Here is a 17,564-nt window from a genome sequence, read left to right as displayed (position 1 = left end):
CCTGCTTTGCACACAGAAAGTCTCAGGTTCAGCCTTTAGCAGCATCTCCAGGTAAGGCTCAGACAAGCCCCTGAGCCCGAAGCCTCAGAGACCCTCCTGAACTGGGTGGACCAATGCCCTGACTGGGCATAAGTCCTCTGTAACCGGGCTGCCCGCAGGTCGCAACCTGAGCTTGTTTGCTCAACAGGGTTTGCCAGTTTCAATGCAAAAGTGAAATTGGTTAGATGTTGTTCTTCTTAGCGTTCCTCTCCCAGTTGGCTGCTCACATCTTGGGCTGCGATCACCAGGGGTTGTCTTTTACCTTCCTGTCCCTCGGTTGTCCTGCCTTGAAGCATCCTCGTCTCCAGATGGTATCTGCTTCTCTTAAATAAATGAGTCTAGTCTCTCCGCCGATACAATCTGTCATCCCACTCAGTCTTATCTCAGTCACTGTGGAACAGAAGAGATAGCGGCAGGCGTAGATCCATCGATGTTCTTTTCATTCATCCCATCGGTGTTTCGGCTTGACTTTCCAAGGAACTCTTTGTGAGCCAGTCAGAGTTCCAAAACAAGGGGGCACCTCGATGGAGAGAGACAACTGACCTTCTCCAAAGACACCCTTTTGGCTCTTGGCATTTGTGTGCCTGTTAAATCCTGGAAGCTGCAGTAGCATTTGTAGCCAATCCTTGTTGTTGAGCATTTAACCGTTTTGCCTAAGTTCTATTGCATCTCATGTGAACAAGCAACAGGACCGATGGTGGGGATTGCAGAGAGGAGCAGGCTCAGTTTTCAGTTGCTGTCCTGTCTTATGAACAAGGAACACTTTGATGATGCAGAGAAGTGGTTGAAGCAGTGTGGATTGTACTTAATATGTTGTTGGCATCCTTCAGTCTCAGAAGACTATGGTATCATGCTCTGAATGGTGGTTCTGGAACAGAGTGTCCTCTCCAGTGCGCGAAGCCTGGGTAAAGTAGGTATGGAGGATAGGCTGTTACCCATGCAGCAAATCCCCCCTCTCCACGTCGCTGAAATGGTCCAATGGAAAGGCAGAGGCCAATACGGCTGGTTCCAGCGGCGTCGCAGGAGTTGCCAGAACATGGCTGTGTTCAGCCATGAACTGCCTCAGGGACTCCGGCTCCGGATTTTGCCTCGAGGTTGACTCCTGAAGCCTTTTCCATAACTGGATGTAGCCACAAGGCAGTGGACGTTTGGGATCAGAGTTTTCTTTCTCTCAGATGAGCTGCCTTCCCAGGCTAATGAGTCCCATCTACCCGGTGGCTGTTTCGTCGCCTCTTACGACAAGTACAGCCATACTGAATAACTGAATAACTGATGTACTGAATAACTGATGTACAAAACTGCAGGAAGGACAGCTCCTGTGAGGGGGGGTTTACAAAGAGCAGAATGAGATGTGAATGAAACTTTATGGGGATGGACAGTAGGAGGGGAGGGGCCATCACTCCATGGCAGAGCACCTGTTTTGCACGTGCCTGGGTTCAATCACTGGCAGTGTCACCAAGTAGATTGGAGAAATGCCTCCTGCCTGAGACTGCCAGTCAGTGTAGACTCTCCTGAACTATATGGATCAAGAACCTGCCTCACTCCAGGCTAGGGGATGTTTTCAGAAACAGGGAGCAAAGTGGAGTGTCAGTAGTAGGTGGAGTTTTACAGTGACCATCAGGCTAGCATTGTGGAGGCCAGCCACAGAGCTTAATGGGTGACCGTGGGCCAGTCAATCCTTCTCAGCCTATTTTCAGCATTAGAGGTCATGGCACACTGACCTCTATAGTCTTCTCTACGGTCCACCTCCTGTGATGTCACTTCCAGCTTCCGGGAGGTTCTTCTGAGTTCTGCAGCTCTGTTTCCAGGTCAGCTGTCTATAGCAGCCATTTTCAACCACAGTGCTGTGGCACACTGGTGTGCTGCGAATGGTCTGGTCCACAGGTGTGCCGGGGTAGTTTGTGGGAGGATCATGTCTTAGCAGAGCCACTGTGGGATGCAAGCTCCTACCAGCGGTGCAGCATGCCTTGTCAGTTATCCGAAAACTGTTGGTGTGCCTTGACAATTTTAGCACCTTGTTGGTGTGCCACGAGATGAAAAAGGTTGAAAATTGCTGCTCTGCAGCATTGAACTGTTTGTCCCTCTTCCTCCACTGGCTCTGCTGGTAGAGAAAGAGGGACAGACCATTCATTACTACAGACAGGTGTCCTAGAAACAGAGCTGCAGGACCGGAAGAGTTTTTCAGCAAATTTCAACCGCTATGCGCCAGGCTTCCACAGCAGCTCTGCAGACCTTGCATGGTAAACCAGTGTGCTGCAGTGCACCAGGGTAATCGCCTCACAAGCATGTTATGAGAATAGAAAGGGGAGAGCACACTGTATGCCCCTCTGAGTTCCTTGGAAGAAAGATAGGATGAAAAGGTCATCAGCGAAATTCACTGTAAAGGTAACATGGTCTCCCTTCCAGCAGAAAGCAGGCAATTCTGTCGTCTTCATAGTTTTAGTCAGTCTTTATTTTGACTGGGAGAAGAGCTCAAGGTGGTTCAGGATGTTTGTTCTTGTTTCTTTGTTTCTATGAATAAAATTGCCATATTTCAGAAGGGTTTTTTTTTGTTTTTTTTTAAACACCTCTTTTTTTCTCTAAAATGCTCCTTGCAGCAAAATGCTTTCCGGGTGTAGTTCTTTTCAATTGAGTTGTAACCAACCAATTGAGATTGCTGGGAGCATATATTACTTTTGAAAGATTTAATTAGCTATCTGATGTGATGCTGATTCAAAATGCACTGTTTGTGTGCACGAGGAGGGAGGAAAACACAGAGTGGGAGGAACAAAATGATTCCTTTGCTGTTTTAGTTTTCTGTTCCCATTACGTGAAGATTAATAGGCACAAAGGGAGGGGGGAGCGCTCCGGCTTTTTATTACTTCTCATCTAAATGTTAAGAGGTGTGAATGGAACGAGGGATGTTTCCGAGTGCTTTGTCAAGCAGAAACGTGGTGATTTTTTTATTGAGCTGATGAATTGTTTTAATTAGTTACTAGAGTACTGTGAAGAAGCATATGACTGCCACAAAACTTGGGAATTCTTAGTCACAATGTGGTGTACTAACCTCTGCCACTGATGGCAAGTGAAGCACAAACTAAACCCAGGCCTGAGCCACAGAAGTGTGTTTGGAAGGCTTCTGCACAGCACCGTAGCTCCCCTTCGTCCAGGGAAATGGGAATCCCTTTCAAGTCCCTGCTACTTAGGCCTGGCTTGGAGGAACCTCCCCTATACTGCCGAGAGAGAGAGAGAGAGAGAGAGAGAGAGAGAGAGAGAGAGAGAGAGAGAGAGAGAGAGAGAGAGAGAGAGAGATGGGTGGAAGGCCAGTTGCTTTGTAGGCCTCTGGCTGGTTTGCCGCAGACTGGCAAAAGGGGTTTCTGGGTGGTTTTGCCACTGAAATGCTCTCCTCCCTGTGTATTTAAGCTGCTGAAAGCTTAGATGGGGGAAACCAGGACTGAATTTTTGTGTTCCAGGACTGCAAGCTCAGCTCTGATACAGAAACAGAATTCCTAGGCTGAGCTCAAGGGCAGTCTCTTCCTTCACGTTGAGACTGTCCACCACCTCCAAGCTCCAGCTGGTGAGCCTCTGGGTTCAAGTCTAAAAAAAAAAAGGCAAAGCAGGAGTCCCAGAAGGCATGGAGATCCACCTGCGCTTGGTGTCAAGGGCATACTCAGTGAGGCAGTGGGGCTGCGTTCACCAGTCCTGTGCACATGGTTGCGCATCTTCCTTTTGGGCCTGCCAGATGACTGCTGCCCCTCCGCCGCCACTGCTCTCACTTCTTTTACTCTCTTCATCTGTGTTATCTCTAGACTGCTGATCCAGTTGTCTCCTCAGCCCTTAACCTTCCTCTGTGCCTAGCGTACCAACCTCTTGCCCCCTCTTTTCTAACTGACTGTGCAAAGCACCTCTTATCTGCGGCTCCTGTGTTGGAATTTCCCCAGTGCAAGTGGCCTTTCTGTTCTCTCAAAGGAATAATCAGTTGTGTCACTGGCGATGCCTAGAGGTGTTCAGTAAGGCTGTAATCCTATCTTACTCACCGGAAACAAACGGCTCCAGTGATGCCCCTTGTCCAGCTGAAATGTTTGTGAACATTCCATGACATCAAAACACTGAAAACTCTGACTTTCAGGTATTTGGAAGACAGGTAAAAAGCGTTTTTAGATGTTTTAGATGAGGAAATCCTACTCTGAGATTTCATAAACAGAGGGTGGTTATCTTCCCTTTCTGATGGTTCTTCTTTTTAATTCCAATCCTTCTTTTGTCAGCTGCCATCCTCTGTCTGGAGAATGTAATTGCAAAGCCGGCTGGGCTGGGCTTTACTGCAACGAGACCTGCCCCCCAGGATACTATGGGGAAAGCTGCCAGCTCGCCTGCCGCTGCCAGAATGGAGCAGATTGCCATAGCATTACAGGAATGTGTACCTGTGGTCCAGGATATACGGTAAGCAAGTTTGTTGACCTGTTCTTTGTTGATGACGGAGCCAGCTGTGACAGGTTCACACTTCATCAGCACCGTGTTTTGAGTTGTGTGTTCCAACTCCACTTTCACAGCTGAAGAGTGAGGTGTGGGTGTGAAAGATGCAGAGCTTAATCTAGCAAGCATAAATTTGGAGAAGTGCCTGAAAGTTCTCCATATTTTATTCCACCTCAAAGTTCTCTCTGGGCGTGACAGAAGAGGACATTTAAAGTTTCCATTTATGGTTTGGAATAAACTGCAGTTTCCTGCTATGCGTGAAAATTCCCTGCAGTTTGAGGGTTTCCTAGGCAGGTTGAGTATCCCTTATCCAGACTACTTGTGATGGGAAGGTGTCTGGATTTCAGAATAATTGCATACGTATAATGAGAAATGCCTTCTCTTGCTCCTTTCACTGTTGCTGGCCTCTTCGACACTTTTCAGCACTGTCTGTACAGGTGCATACCACAGAGCAGAGAACACAACTTATAGCCTGTACCTGCACTGTATGTGGGAATCAGCACAAGACCTTCTAGTGTTCGCACTACATAAAGTTTTTTTTTTTTTAAGTCTTGGACAAAATTTCTGAATTTCAGAATAGTTTGGATGTCCGGATAAGGGGTAATCTATCTGTATTTGGAAGGCCATATAACAAGAACTGGTCTGTTACGCGTGTCCAATCTCCTCTCTTCATAGACAAAGTAGGGGAGAACAGGAAGGCAGAGTGTCTATGCCTGAGACATATTCCAGCACTCTGCTTTGCAACAAACTATCGCTTGTTTTGACATCTGCCTGGGCCTTTGTTGGATTAGCCTCAAACCACCAATTCCCTTGCAGCTGCAGCCCAGCTGTGCAAGAGTCCCTTCTCGTTCCCCGTGGCTCTAGCAATTAAGGCTACCAGAAGGCTTGACCAGGACTGAGATTGGTAGGGGCAAGCTAGTTGTGAATAAGGCTGCAATCTTATACACAGCTAGGAATAAGCGCCCTTAAACTCACTGGGGCTTACTTCTGAGTAAGCATGCATGGAATTGCACTATAATTTAAATCTCATGAATTTCAATGGAGCTTGGGCAGGATTTACTTTCTTTGAATCTAACCCTTGCTTGGTTCACATGTGGTCCTATTCCTACTTAAGTTCTTAGGGCAAGGGTTGCAGTTTGCATTAAAAAAGCATGTGGGCAAGGGGTAGCTGAATCCTCCCCTTCTTTGACTCTTCATGCTCTGCTGCTTGAGACACTCTTCTCCCAGCCTCTCTCTCTGCTGATCCAGAAGAGAAGCTGCAATCGTGGAAGTAGCATGGCTGGGGGGGGCAGCACAAATTGCAAGAGCTGCAGTGCACAGTTGAGGTAGGGTGGAATTCCGTGCCAGTCCTTGAGGTAGGGTGGAATTCAGCTCCCTTCACCTCTGCAGCCACTTTTAGTGTCTGTCCTGCCAAATCCTAATCCACTAGGCCTTGTGCCCGCTTAAGGCTGATTAGTTTCCCTGGTGAAACTCACCAGTGCAGCAAGCAAAAGTCAGAGTCCAGTTCCAGTCCACAGATTCCAAGTAAACCAGTCCAATCATTGAGAGCTGCCAAATCAGAGTCCAGAGCCAATAAGCCAAGTTACAGTCCGAGGTCAGATTCCAGGTAAGTCAGTCAAATCAGTCAGGGTATCCAAGTCAAAGTCCAAAATCAATATGCTAAGTCCCAGTCCAAGGTCAGATTCCAAAGTCCATAAGCCAAGTCAGTCAGTCTCCTCTCCAACCTGCACTCCTCCTACAACCCACACCCACTAGTTCCTCCAGGTGCTATTTATATGCTCCCAGGTTCACTTTAGCCTCTAGTGGCTGCAGGTGTGCAGCACACTTCCATCTACCACCTGGGCTTTAACCCTGTATTTACTTAGAGCAAGGGGCACTGTGGACACCACACCCTATCTCCTCGGTAATATCTTCCCCATGTCACTACAGTGTCACAGTGAAAGTGTTCCCTCTCTAGCCAGGAGGGGTGTGTGAACAGCAAGCACAGCTCTTTGTGCTTTGGCCCCTAAGTGGCCAAAGGGACTGGTTTCTCTTCTACCCCATCTAATCTGCAGCATAAAATCATGCAAGAAGTTTGCAGATCGGGGCCCTTCTTGTGTTTCTTGGTTAGTAACAAAAATAATACCATGTTGTTTTCAAAGTAACATTCCTGCAAAGGTTGGAGCCCATTAAGTAGTCCCAGCCTATTTTCAAAATAACATTTCATCTCCCGCTAAAGAGCCTTCTCTGCGCTGACATTTAAACAGCTTGGTTATTGAAGATAGCGCCATAATCGCTGAAGCATATTTAGGCATTAGTATCATTGCGCTCTCATAATATACAATAATCTCCGGCAATTAGTCCAGAAGGGGTTGTTAAGCCTGGGAATTGCTAATTTATTATAGCAGGAAAATGTTTGTCATAAGCAGGGTGTGTTGCGTCCTACGTCGTCATCTCACAGGGAATTGTGGGGTGTTCTTGGAAGTATCCAGAGGTGGCTTTAGATTTTGCAGAACACCAAAATTTCTGGCTCCCTAAGCAGACTTTGCTTCAAGTTCAGAAATGCTTCTTGCCATCCATTAAATGTTCCTGCCACATCCCTCACAACTTAAGGTGTGATGTGTCCTGTCATGTTCAGCCCAACTGGGCTTCCAGCCACAACCCTGGTGTTTAAACGGCTTTGAGAGCCTCTTTCACCCTCACAGAAAGCTGCTGGAGTAACTCTTTCAGATGAGGAACAGAAATTCCAAAGGGGAATTCCTTGTGTGCCTTTAAAAAATACTTCTTATGGGGTGGGCAAGAGCTCTGCTTATGGAGGCCTTCAGTAAAGTGCTCTCCAGTGGTTCCCCTCCCCCCCCAGGTTGATGGACTTAGTTTATGCTGAAGTAGAGTGATGGGTTATTTTTAAACACTTTTTTTTAATTTAGAAGGAACAGCAGAGCTCCTCCAGGCAGTAGGAACTCCGCAGCTGGTATTTAATTCTTCCCACAGTGCCCCTGGAGTTGTGTTTGATCCATTCTACTGTGGGGGAAAAACAAAATGATAGGTACTACAAAAAATTGGCTACACTCCACACCCTCATGTTACCCTCAGGGTTTTGTCCAAAAAGCAACATGACGACTACTACCCAGTGTGACCAACAGAGCTCAGTCCTTCCTGGGAGACAGTCGAAGGTGGGCGACAATGGGACGGGCCCTGCTGGGTGTCTGGCCTCTGCCAGAGGGTGCCGTGTGCTGACACCAGGCTTGCCAGTTGGCGGTGAGAAGCCCAGGCATGTATCTGTGTACCAGTGCAGGGGTGGTGGTGCCGACTTCTCTTTCAGTGGATCACTGGCTATCACAGCAATAAAAACAAAAGAGGCTTTGAGGAGAGGAACACACAAGAACGTACGTGTTTGCCTCTAGACAAGTTCTTTTGCAAATGCACCCTTGGCAACCTTCCTGGCCAAATCATTTAGGATGAAATAGGGCTGTTAAATATGCACAAATATGTCTTCTTCGTTGGAAACATCCGCAGCATTTGACAAAACCTCAGTGGTCTCCAGATTGCTCTGTATTCTTCGGTGTGCCTGAGCCACATTTAGCAATCAGAGGTCAGTGGGTTCAAATGCTTGCTTTCCTTAATTTTGCCCTTGCCTGATAAAGGTCACAATTTATGTTGGAGGGAGGTCAGCATTTACCTTCTTGCCAGATTAAATTCCAATTATTTCGTATTATACTTTTAAACAGGGGCCATAGTATTTTCTGGCCGGCATAGTGGGAGGTGAAGAAGGGGAGAAAACAGCAACTGCATGAAAATGGGACGGCTGTGTTGCCATTAAGAAGCTGGTATACTTTAAGTGACTCAGAAGACCTGTGTTCAAGTCCTGTGGCCTTGACAGCCCACTCTATCTCCACTTCAGTTCTTCTTGTGGGCAAAACAGAACTTAGAAGTACAGCCAAAACCAGCCAGGATTTCTGAAAAATGATGCAACTTAAATTCAAGTAGGGTTCACCACTATCCGTGGTTTTGCGAGTAGCTGAGGCCATCAGCGGTGATGTGGCCACTGTGTATTGACTGAGGATGGGCAGCAGGGGAGGGGCTGGGTGGCCCAGCATGGCACCGTCTGCCAATACTTAGGCTGATGTGGAATTGGGCTGTGGATACCAGGTCAAAAAGGGAGATTTGGCGGGGGGGGGCAAAGAAAGAGGGGAGGGCGCAGAGAGGGTACAGAGAGGAAAAGGGAGCAGCATGAAGGCAGAGAGAGACAGTGAAACCGGAAGGAGAGAAGAGAAAGAAGGGAAGCAGCAGACAAGGGGGCAGCGGAGAAGGAACCACCAGAGAGACAAGTGGGCCTGACAGACAGGCTTATTGTGGGACAAGTGGGCTGGTCCTAGGGCAAAGACTGGGGGAGCTCAAGAGGTTGCCCAGGCCATGGTGGGTTGTCCAGGCAGAGGGGAAGGGCCAACTGAACAGGGGGAAAGGATTACCTCCCCCAGGGGATCTCCGTAGACCAGAAACCTACCTGGAGGCAGGGGAAGGGGAAGGTACCTTTATTCACCTCTATGTCACAGCAGCAGGGGACCCTGCATGACTCCTGCAGAGGCAAGCAGATTAGGGCCTCCGCTGGCTGCGCCAGCCTCTCCCCCAGCATGGATGCAGTGCCTGTGCTTAGGCGGAGTCCAAAGGGACTGAACAAAAGGGGAGTTCACACAACTGTGAAGGGACCTGCCGGGGCTGAAGGACAACAATCTGTTTTGTGGGGGTAGTAAGGAATCCCTTTTGGACCTGAACAATGAACATCATCCCTGTATCCTGGAACATCAAGCCCTGTTCCAAACCCCCCTCCTCGGCCCCTAGTGCGTTGATCTGAAAACCCTTTGTGGCGGAGCTCCCCTTGAAGCGATCAAGTAGAGACTGTCACGGGGTGGGGCAAGTCCCTTCCCCTTTAAGATGGGCTGGGTCAGGTGTAGGGTATTAACAACTAAGGAATAAAACCTGGGGTTGGGTGCCTGGAAAGGAGAGTGCAGGGGGAAGGAAGCTTACAGCTTGATAGTGGAAGCAATACTGAGATTTTTAAGTATAGTTTTAGCCTCTTTAAGATCTTTCTTGTTTTTAAAGCTATTGTGTTGCATATGGAAATGTTTTTATGGAGCAATTGAACTCCCTTAAGTTTAATAAAAATCTTTTATGTAAAACATTTGGTGCAGTAATTGACCAGGGCATGTATGATGTTGGGACCTGGCTTGGAGTAAGCAAAAAATAAATAAGCATTGCTCTTGAGGGTGGTGGAGGGGGGGTTGAGTCCAGGCTGGGTTGGTGTCTCCCCTGGTCCTTCCCTACCCCAAGGGCAATGTTTGTTACAGAGACCCTCATAATTGCCTATGGTTTTGAGTTTGTGTTTGTGAAGTAACTAAAGTTGAAGAATACCAGGGGCTGGCGGATGGCCTGAACCTGGGCAAACAGCAAGGAAGAAGCGTTCCCCTCCCCCACTTCATTAATTCATTGATCTAATGCAGGTTTGTGGTTTGTTATTTTTTTTTTCCCTTTGGTTCTGGATTTTATTGCTGTAATTCAATAAGATGTCAAGGGACAGGTTGGGGATGTGAATGAAATACGACTCGAGACCGTGGGATTCCTGACCCTGCCTTGCCGGGAAGCCTGGAAACGAAGCTTTCCCTGTTTGTTCAGAACATCATTAGATATGTCCTTGAAACATGGCTGGTGTATTTGTGCCATTCAGTCCCTGCGACTAATTGCAACTTTCTTGGAGAGCCTCGTTAACAAGATGCTGAGGCTGCATTTGGTGACGGCTGGCTTGCTTTGCAGGACTAGGGGAGGGAGGGAGCTCGTTCCATGTAGTTTCTCCTGTGCAAAATTTATTTGACTTCAGAGTCTTTGTTCCTGTTGCATTTTAAGAAGATGCAGAGCCCCCCAGAGCACGGTCCTAGCTAAGCACTGCCCTTTGACTTCTGCTTTCCGTTTACACGGTTGTTGATCAAACAAGTTTCAGCTCTTGGTTAAACCAGCTTCCGATTGACGCTCATTCTTGGGAAGTTTATAACGTAGACAAGCTCTTGAACACTGGCTGATGGGATAGTCTGCCAGCAATTTGCCTCCTTGGTGATGCTTGTGTCTATCTATCACGTAGAGGTGACAGAACTTCTATTACGTTAACAGGTTCATCTCTTTAAGCCTCAATTTGTTGAGGACCTGTCCGCTTTTATTGAACCCAGCATGGCGGCAGGCAGAGCAAGCACTTCATCACCCATATGAAAGGATTCAATTTGGAGGGCAGCAACTTGATTACCTGTCTTTTTCTGTTGGACTGTCCATTGGGCTCTCTATTCGTATATTGTAGGGAAGTAAGGCTCTTTCCAGAACAGAATATCCTTGTTCCCACAAAACCCACAGAAAGACTGAAAAAACAACAACAGTGAATTACGGGCATTTGATCATGTCATTGTTTACTGTTGAGAGAGAATTTTTAAGGAACCAGGCCATCAGGACAGGCACAGTCTGGTCTGGCTTTTATTCAGGCTTCCCTTGAGCTGCAAGTCCAGAATGTTCTCTGGTGGGCCGTGGCACCAAACGGCAAACCATGTTTTAAGAGATCCTGGGTAAGAAACTGTCATTAGATCCATGGAAGAAATGAAAGGTGGATCCTGCAGAGTATACACTAAAGTAGGGTTTTTCAGGCTTCGGTGGTGGTTGTGACCAGTACCAGGTCGTTTGCAAGCCCCACCAGAGACAGCACAGGATTAGGGGGCCTGCCTCACAGTGGGGAGTTTGGCTTTGCATCTGCCTTTTTTGTAGGGCTAGTCAGCTGAGCAGCTGCATCTTGCCTTCTGGTGCGCCACTGCTCCTGCCACCTTCACGTCCAGCAAGATTGAGCCAGGCAGGGCAGTGCCACGTGGTCACCATGACAGTGGGGCCAAGTACCACGTAATAATATAATATAATAATATACAGTATTTATATACCGCCTTTCTTGGTCTTTATTCAAGACTTTATTCAAGGCGGTTTACGTAGGCAGGCTTATTAAATCCACGCAAGGATTTTTACAAATTGAAAGAAGGTTCTTTCTTTCAAGAACCACTACATTCAAGGTGTTACACTCCGATCTGGTTTAACATTCTGGCCTCCATCCTCCCACGCTCCGAGCAGATGGAACAGCTCAGCTGCAGCTTGCCAGCTGCTTCAAGGTCGCACGGTGCCGGTGGCCTCGAACTGGCGACCTTGTGGATGTTAATCTTCAGGCAAATGGAGGCTCTACCCTCTAGACCAGACCTCCTGCCCATATTGGGAAGTGCTGACATCTCATATTCAGGCTACCCCTCATTTTATCCTCCTTATCCTACCCATGTACAGTGAACTCCGTGACCTGTATTAATTATGCAACTTGCATGTTTGCCTTAGCTTTGTTTGTGTGTCATAATTCTGTCTGTGTGCCATGCAGAGGGCCAAACTGCTGTTCACACTACCATAGTCTCACTCCTTGAAATCCAGCTGAGCTCGGTCTGCTTGCACACTTCAAAATGCTCTTCATCCATAAAGGCTAGGAGCTTGGGTTCTTAAAATGTGCTTGCTTAAAATGTGAATTCTTCAATTAAAATGTGCGTTCTTAAAATGTGAATTCTGTGCTCACATGGGGCAATAGTGGAATAAGTACTGAACTTCTTATGAATTCTCAGAACTCAGGTATATCTAGGTCCTACCACAAAATGCTGCATCTCTGCAATCCTAAATTGTTCATTGTGAGTTGTGAAAGGTTCAAGCATCCCATTACTTCCCCTTCTTGTATTCTCTGGCTGTTGTTTCTTCCACACAATGGCAGCCTTAACATTCTGTAGCTCCTTGGGACCATTGAGTATGTTTGGTCTTTGCTGGAGTACCCCCTCCGGGGTACCTCCCCACCATATTGGCATCCTTTAGTCTCGGAAGACTCTGGTATCACACTCTGAATGGTGGTTCTAGAACAGTGTCCTCTCCAGTGCGCGAAGCCTGGGTAAAGTAGGTATGGAGGATAGGCTGTTACCCATGCAGCAAATCCCCCCTCTCCACGTCTGATTTTGCCTCGAGGTTCCAGCAGCGTCGCAGGAGTTGCCAGAACGGGACTGTGTTCAGCCATGAACTGCCTCAGGCACTCCGGCTCCTGATTTTGCCTTGAGGTTGACTCCTGAAGCCTTTTCCTTAACTGGATGTAGCCACAAGGCAGTGGAGGTTTGGGATCAGAGCTTTCCTTCTCTCAGATGAGCTGCCTTCCCAGGCTGACAAGAACCTCCCCACCACACGCACTAGATCTTCCCAGGTTTTTTTGCATCTTCCTGAGAGTAAGCCCCACTGGACTTTCTTTATAGCAAAGAAGCTCTTCAGAGCAAACAGAACATGCTGCAATGCTCATGAGATTCCCAGTCTTCATGGCTGTATTGGGGGGGGCTTCTTCTTCAATTTCCACATTCTGCATTTCCAATACATTGTACTGCTCATACTGAACATTAAAAGTCCTCTCACCTGAATGAGTGTTCCAGGACACTATAAAGGCTGTCTAGGAATCAAAACTCTCTCTTCATCCTTTAAACACCAAGACACAAAGCAGTTTTTGGCTCTTTGGGGTGTTTCGATTTAGAAAGTTTCTAATTCTTTTGAGTTTGTGATGTTTAGTGAGTACCCAGTGGGTGGGTCCTGTTTGGGCTCAATCCTCTCAGCCCCAAGGTGGGACATTATAAAAATTAAGGACTAGATTACTGCAATCGTCATCTTGACACAAAAATTGTCTGTATAACTTTTTCATCTATGTTACAGCTGGACAATTCATCACTGCGCTGCAAATGATGGACAAAACTCTTCATGGTCTTATAAGCCATTGATTAGAGTGAAAATAAAGTTTTATTAACTTTGCAGTTTGTACGAGGGCTTTTTTAAATGTCAGGAATGAACTTGGGGCTGAGACTGTAGGATCCATTGGGTGGTGATGATGGTGATTTCACTCATTTAAATTATCTTTTTCCCTTTGATGTAGTTCCAAATGTGCTTTGAGTGGAAACCCTTTCTCATCAGAAGTTTCTAGAAGAAAAAAAAAACCAGGAAAGGGTGGGGGGAGAATGTTCAATAGCGCTCCTGTCCTTTTATCCTTGATTTAGTGAACGTATCAGATACCCCCCTTTGTTAACGGTCCTTTTCATTTGTAAAATAAATTCAGCTATTTTATGGGGCCTGTTTTTGTTAGCAATTACCAGCATAAATTTTACTCTCTGGAAATTGGGCTAGGCATTACAGCACAGCAGTTATCCAATTAAGTGGCGCTTCCCTTGCGCATGTGCGCAGACATATCCCAAATCAACTTCTCTTTTTGCAAGTTATCCGTGCACACACAAGACACACAGATGCCTTGTGTGGGCATGCACACTGTTTAAGCAGTTGTGAGTTGCTGACTGCTGGGGACACAGAAAATTAAGGGCACCTGTTATCTCCGTGGTGGGGAAGTCCTTTTCAGGCTCATGTCCTCCCAACATTTAATGAAGGAAAATGTTGAAAAAATGAACTGGAAGTTTTGAAAAAGGACAGTTGAGAGAAAGCAAAACGACAGAGCTGTTCCCATAGAACGGCGAATTTCAACCGGTGTGCCATGAAAGGTCTGCAGGTGTCCCATGGGAGTTTGGAGCACAGCGTTGAAAATAGCTGAAATACTCTTCCAGGTTCTGTGGTCTGTTTCTAGGGCAACTGTCTATAGCAGTGGTATTCAAACTGGGGTGTCGCGACGCCCCAGCCTGTGGGTCCTGGCCTCTGCCCGCTTAAGGGGCAGGGGCAACCAGGAGACAGGGGGAAGGCAGCAGCGCGATCCACAGGATTGCACCACTCGGGGGCTGCAGGGGCTTGGGTGCACTTGCCCAAGCCTCCTGCAGCCTCCCGGGGGTGCAGGGAGCCCTGCGCAACCTTCGGCAGGGCTCCCCAGATCAGGAAAAGTGAAAGTGGAGCGATCATGCTCTGCTGCACAAAACCGGAAGAGGAGCACGATCGCTCCGCTTTCCTTTCTGACGGGGCTGCAGGGACTGGGGTGCACCCTCCAGTCCCTGCAGCAGCCGTCCCTGTGTGCGGGGAGCCCTGCGCGAGCACTTTTGCGGAGGCAGAGCAGATCACACCACTCTCCCTTTCCCTGACCTGGGGCGCCCTGCAGGCGCTTGCGCAGGGCTCCCTGCACATCCAGTCCCTGCAGCCCCCTGAGCGATGCAATCCTGGGGATTGCATCACTACCTTCCCCCTACCCCTACTGCCTATCCCCCCTGCCCCCGCAAAGACTTACTGCAGGTTTCAAACTCCCAGAGAGTTTGAAAACCGCAGGTCTATAGTAATTAATGGTCTGTCCCACCAGCTCTGCCAGTGGAGGAAGAGGGACAGGCAATTTGTCACTGCGCACAGTTGCCCTAGAAACAGAGCTGCAGAACAGGTCTCCTGCAAGTTGGAAGTAACATCACAAGAGGCAAAGAGAAGACCATAGTTGTCAGTGTGTTGTGAGACGGAAACCGTTGAAAATCACTGCCATAGAATCCATTTTCATATCCACTGAGAGGTGTTGAAATGAACTTCCAGTCAACATTCATTGCCCTCTAATATCTATTTAGTGTCAGAGCATGCTAAGCCCTTTCAATACTTAAAAGTGACCCATTGTTGGGGCTCATGATCTGGACATGGGGAGCTGGTAGTTGAATTGGAGAACAGCAAGGTGCTCTACTGGGAATGAGCACTTCAAGAACAGCTTATTCTGGCCCATGCGTCAGGGCTAAGTGGTAGGAAGCGGTCAGGCTTGGAGCCAAGAACCAAACCAGACATTGGGAGGTGTAGTTGGGAGGCGACTGTTGCACAAGCAAGAATCTACCTGGACAGGAAGGTTATGCCTATTTGGGGGAAGAGGGGCAATGGCCAGCGGGGCTAGTGATGCCAGCCCAGAACTTGAGAATTGTTATTGCTCCCACAGATGATTGAACTACTGCTAGGAGGCTCATTGCACAGGGCAGCCACCCACAGAACTGAGGGTTCTGAGTTCTAGCCCTGATGTTCCTGACACCTGACCAGAGCCAGTCTTTTGAAGGTGCAGGTGGAACCTTGATGATGTCTTGTGTCCCTTGATAGCTGCTGAGTCTCAGTGCCACAGTGGTGGTGCTACAGAACCACTGAGATCCCACCAACAGTTCCTTCTTTTGTTCCAGTGTTGCTGGTGCAGAGAGTAAATCACTTAGACCCACTGCTAAAGACCCTGACTCCTCCTTATGCCTTCAACCCAGCCTGCACCTAGAGAATCATTGCTGTGCAATCCCTCAAGTCCATTTGCTCATTCACATTTCACAAACGTGTACATTTTTTAGAAAATTGTTACACCACTTCTTCCCTACATATTCTCAACCCTGGTATTTATGTCTAAGACTGCAATCCTAAACTCTTGCTAGGGAGTAAGTACCATTAGAGGTAGTGGGGTTTACTTCTGAGTAAACATTCATGGGCTTGTGCTGTAGGCACTTGTGTTTCAACATGGACTCTTCCTGTCCTCCCCTGCTATTCCTCAGCATACCAGCTCTTGTGCAGGTATATTAAATGTTAAGTAACTTAGGAGGAAACTATAGGTGCAGCCTATTTATCCAAGGATTTTTTATCTGCTGATTTGTCTCCAAGTGAATGGGGTGGGGGAACTGAAAGTCACATACACCTTTGCCTCTTTTACCCTGCACTGGCATCTGGATCCATTTCCAGGCAGCCCAAAACACTGCAAAAAGGCCCAGGCAGGGAAATAGCCCTGGAAGAAGTTTCCTTTGCAAAGGAACAGTAACACTCCTGGAGCCCCTGAGCCAGCAAAGAAGCTGAAGAGGGGAAGCGGGGGGGGGGGCAAAAATCTCTGTAGCCAGAACATGTGCAGCAAGGTGGAGCTCGCTCTCACGCTCTCTCTCTCACACACACACAGGGGCAGGTGTGGTAGCAACAGAGGGGATTGCTTTAAAAAACCCAGGGAGTGTTTGCCAAATTCCCCCCCCCATTGAGATGGTGCAGGCAATCACTGACACAAGCAAGCCTTCCCACCAAGCAAAGCATGAGATATAGCCTACAATCCTCTCCACACTTTCCTGGGAGTAAGCCCCATTGACTGGAATGGGGCTTACTTCTGAGTAGAAATGCGTAGGACTGGACTCTTAAAAGATCAGCATCCCATGTGAAAGAAGGCAGGCAGCTGGCAACGGAGAGGGCTGAGTACGGAGCAGAGGGGAGGGGATTGATAACAACTGCCTTAGTTTCCTTCTATCCAGAAGTGTCAGGCTGCAGTGTATTTGCGTAACTCTATGGAATTTAGCACAACGCGTTTTTTGTTGATCGCGCTGAGTCACGGAACGGAACTAACACGGATAAATAGGCTCCACCTGTAATTCCACCACTTAGGTCCCCTCCTCTCTGCCCTTCTTTCATCCCTCCTCTCACTCTACTCTGTTTTTGTATTTATAGCGAGTCCTGAAAGTGTTGCAGGAAATGGGTCCTTGTGATTCAGCTGTGCATTGTGGCCTCCAAATCGCCCTCTCTCTCTCTCTCTCCCTCTCACCTGTTGACACGACTCTTCCATCTCACCCTTAATTGGCAGCCTGGCTGTGTCGCCTGGCGTTTCCACAGCGGCCGTCTTTTGGGACCAGAGGGGCTCTGATGCTTCCGCTTCAGACCGAGTTTATTTCATCTCCATTTCACAGGGCAATCAACCTTTGCCAGTAGCACCGGCTGCTTTGACTCTTTGGAAGGTGATGCAGCTTCATCGGAGACACCTGTGTCTGTTTGCATATCAAGAGCATTGAGCTGGTTTCAGTTGGTTTCAGATCCCAAATTGGGAATGGAAGGGGGGGTTGGTTGATGGTTCTGAGAGCCTCTACAACACAGTTTAAGTCTTTTATTTCATTTTCCATTTAACTGTATCCTCTGAGGCAAATGTATGCAAATGTCAAAACTTGACTCCCCACCCCTGCTTTCCTGGGGGGGTGGGAATGTGTTCACAAAGGCAAACAGCCCCCAAGCAGTCCTGTGGAGGATGCAGGGATCACACAGAGAAGGGGGGTCATGTGAATCTCCCACATTTCATTATCATTACA

The 17,564-nt window shown here is 47.9% G+C and overlaps 1 protein-coding gene across 1 annotated transcript in view; it reads left to right on the top strand.

Moving 5' to 3' along the window:
* Window positions 1-17,564, top strand: part of MEGF11 (multiple EGF like domains 11) — a 309,714-nt gene that overhangs the window by 211,859 nt on the left and 80,291 nt on the right. Inside the window, exon 11 of the mRNA XM_066635603.1 lies at window positions 4,284-4,458. Within this exon, the coding sequence (XP_066491700.1) occupies window positions 4,284-4,458 (175 nt within the window). The remainder of the gene's footprint in view (window positions 1-4,283; window positions 4,459-17,564) is intronic.

The sequence above is a fragment of the Tiliqua scincoides genome, chromosome 8 (genome assembly GCF_035046505.1).
Source record: "Tiliqua scincoides isolate rTilSci1 chromosome 8, rTilSci1.hap2, whole genome shotgun sequence".
NCBI classification, from domain to species: Eukaryota; Metazoa; Chordata; class Lepidosauria; order Squamata; family Scincidae; genus Tiliqua; species Tiliqua scincoides.
This window is presented reverse-complemented; position numbering and strand designations above follow the sequence as displayed.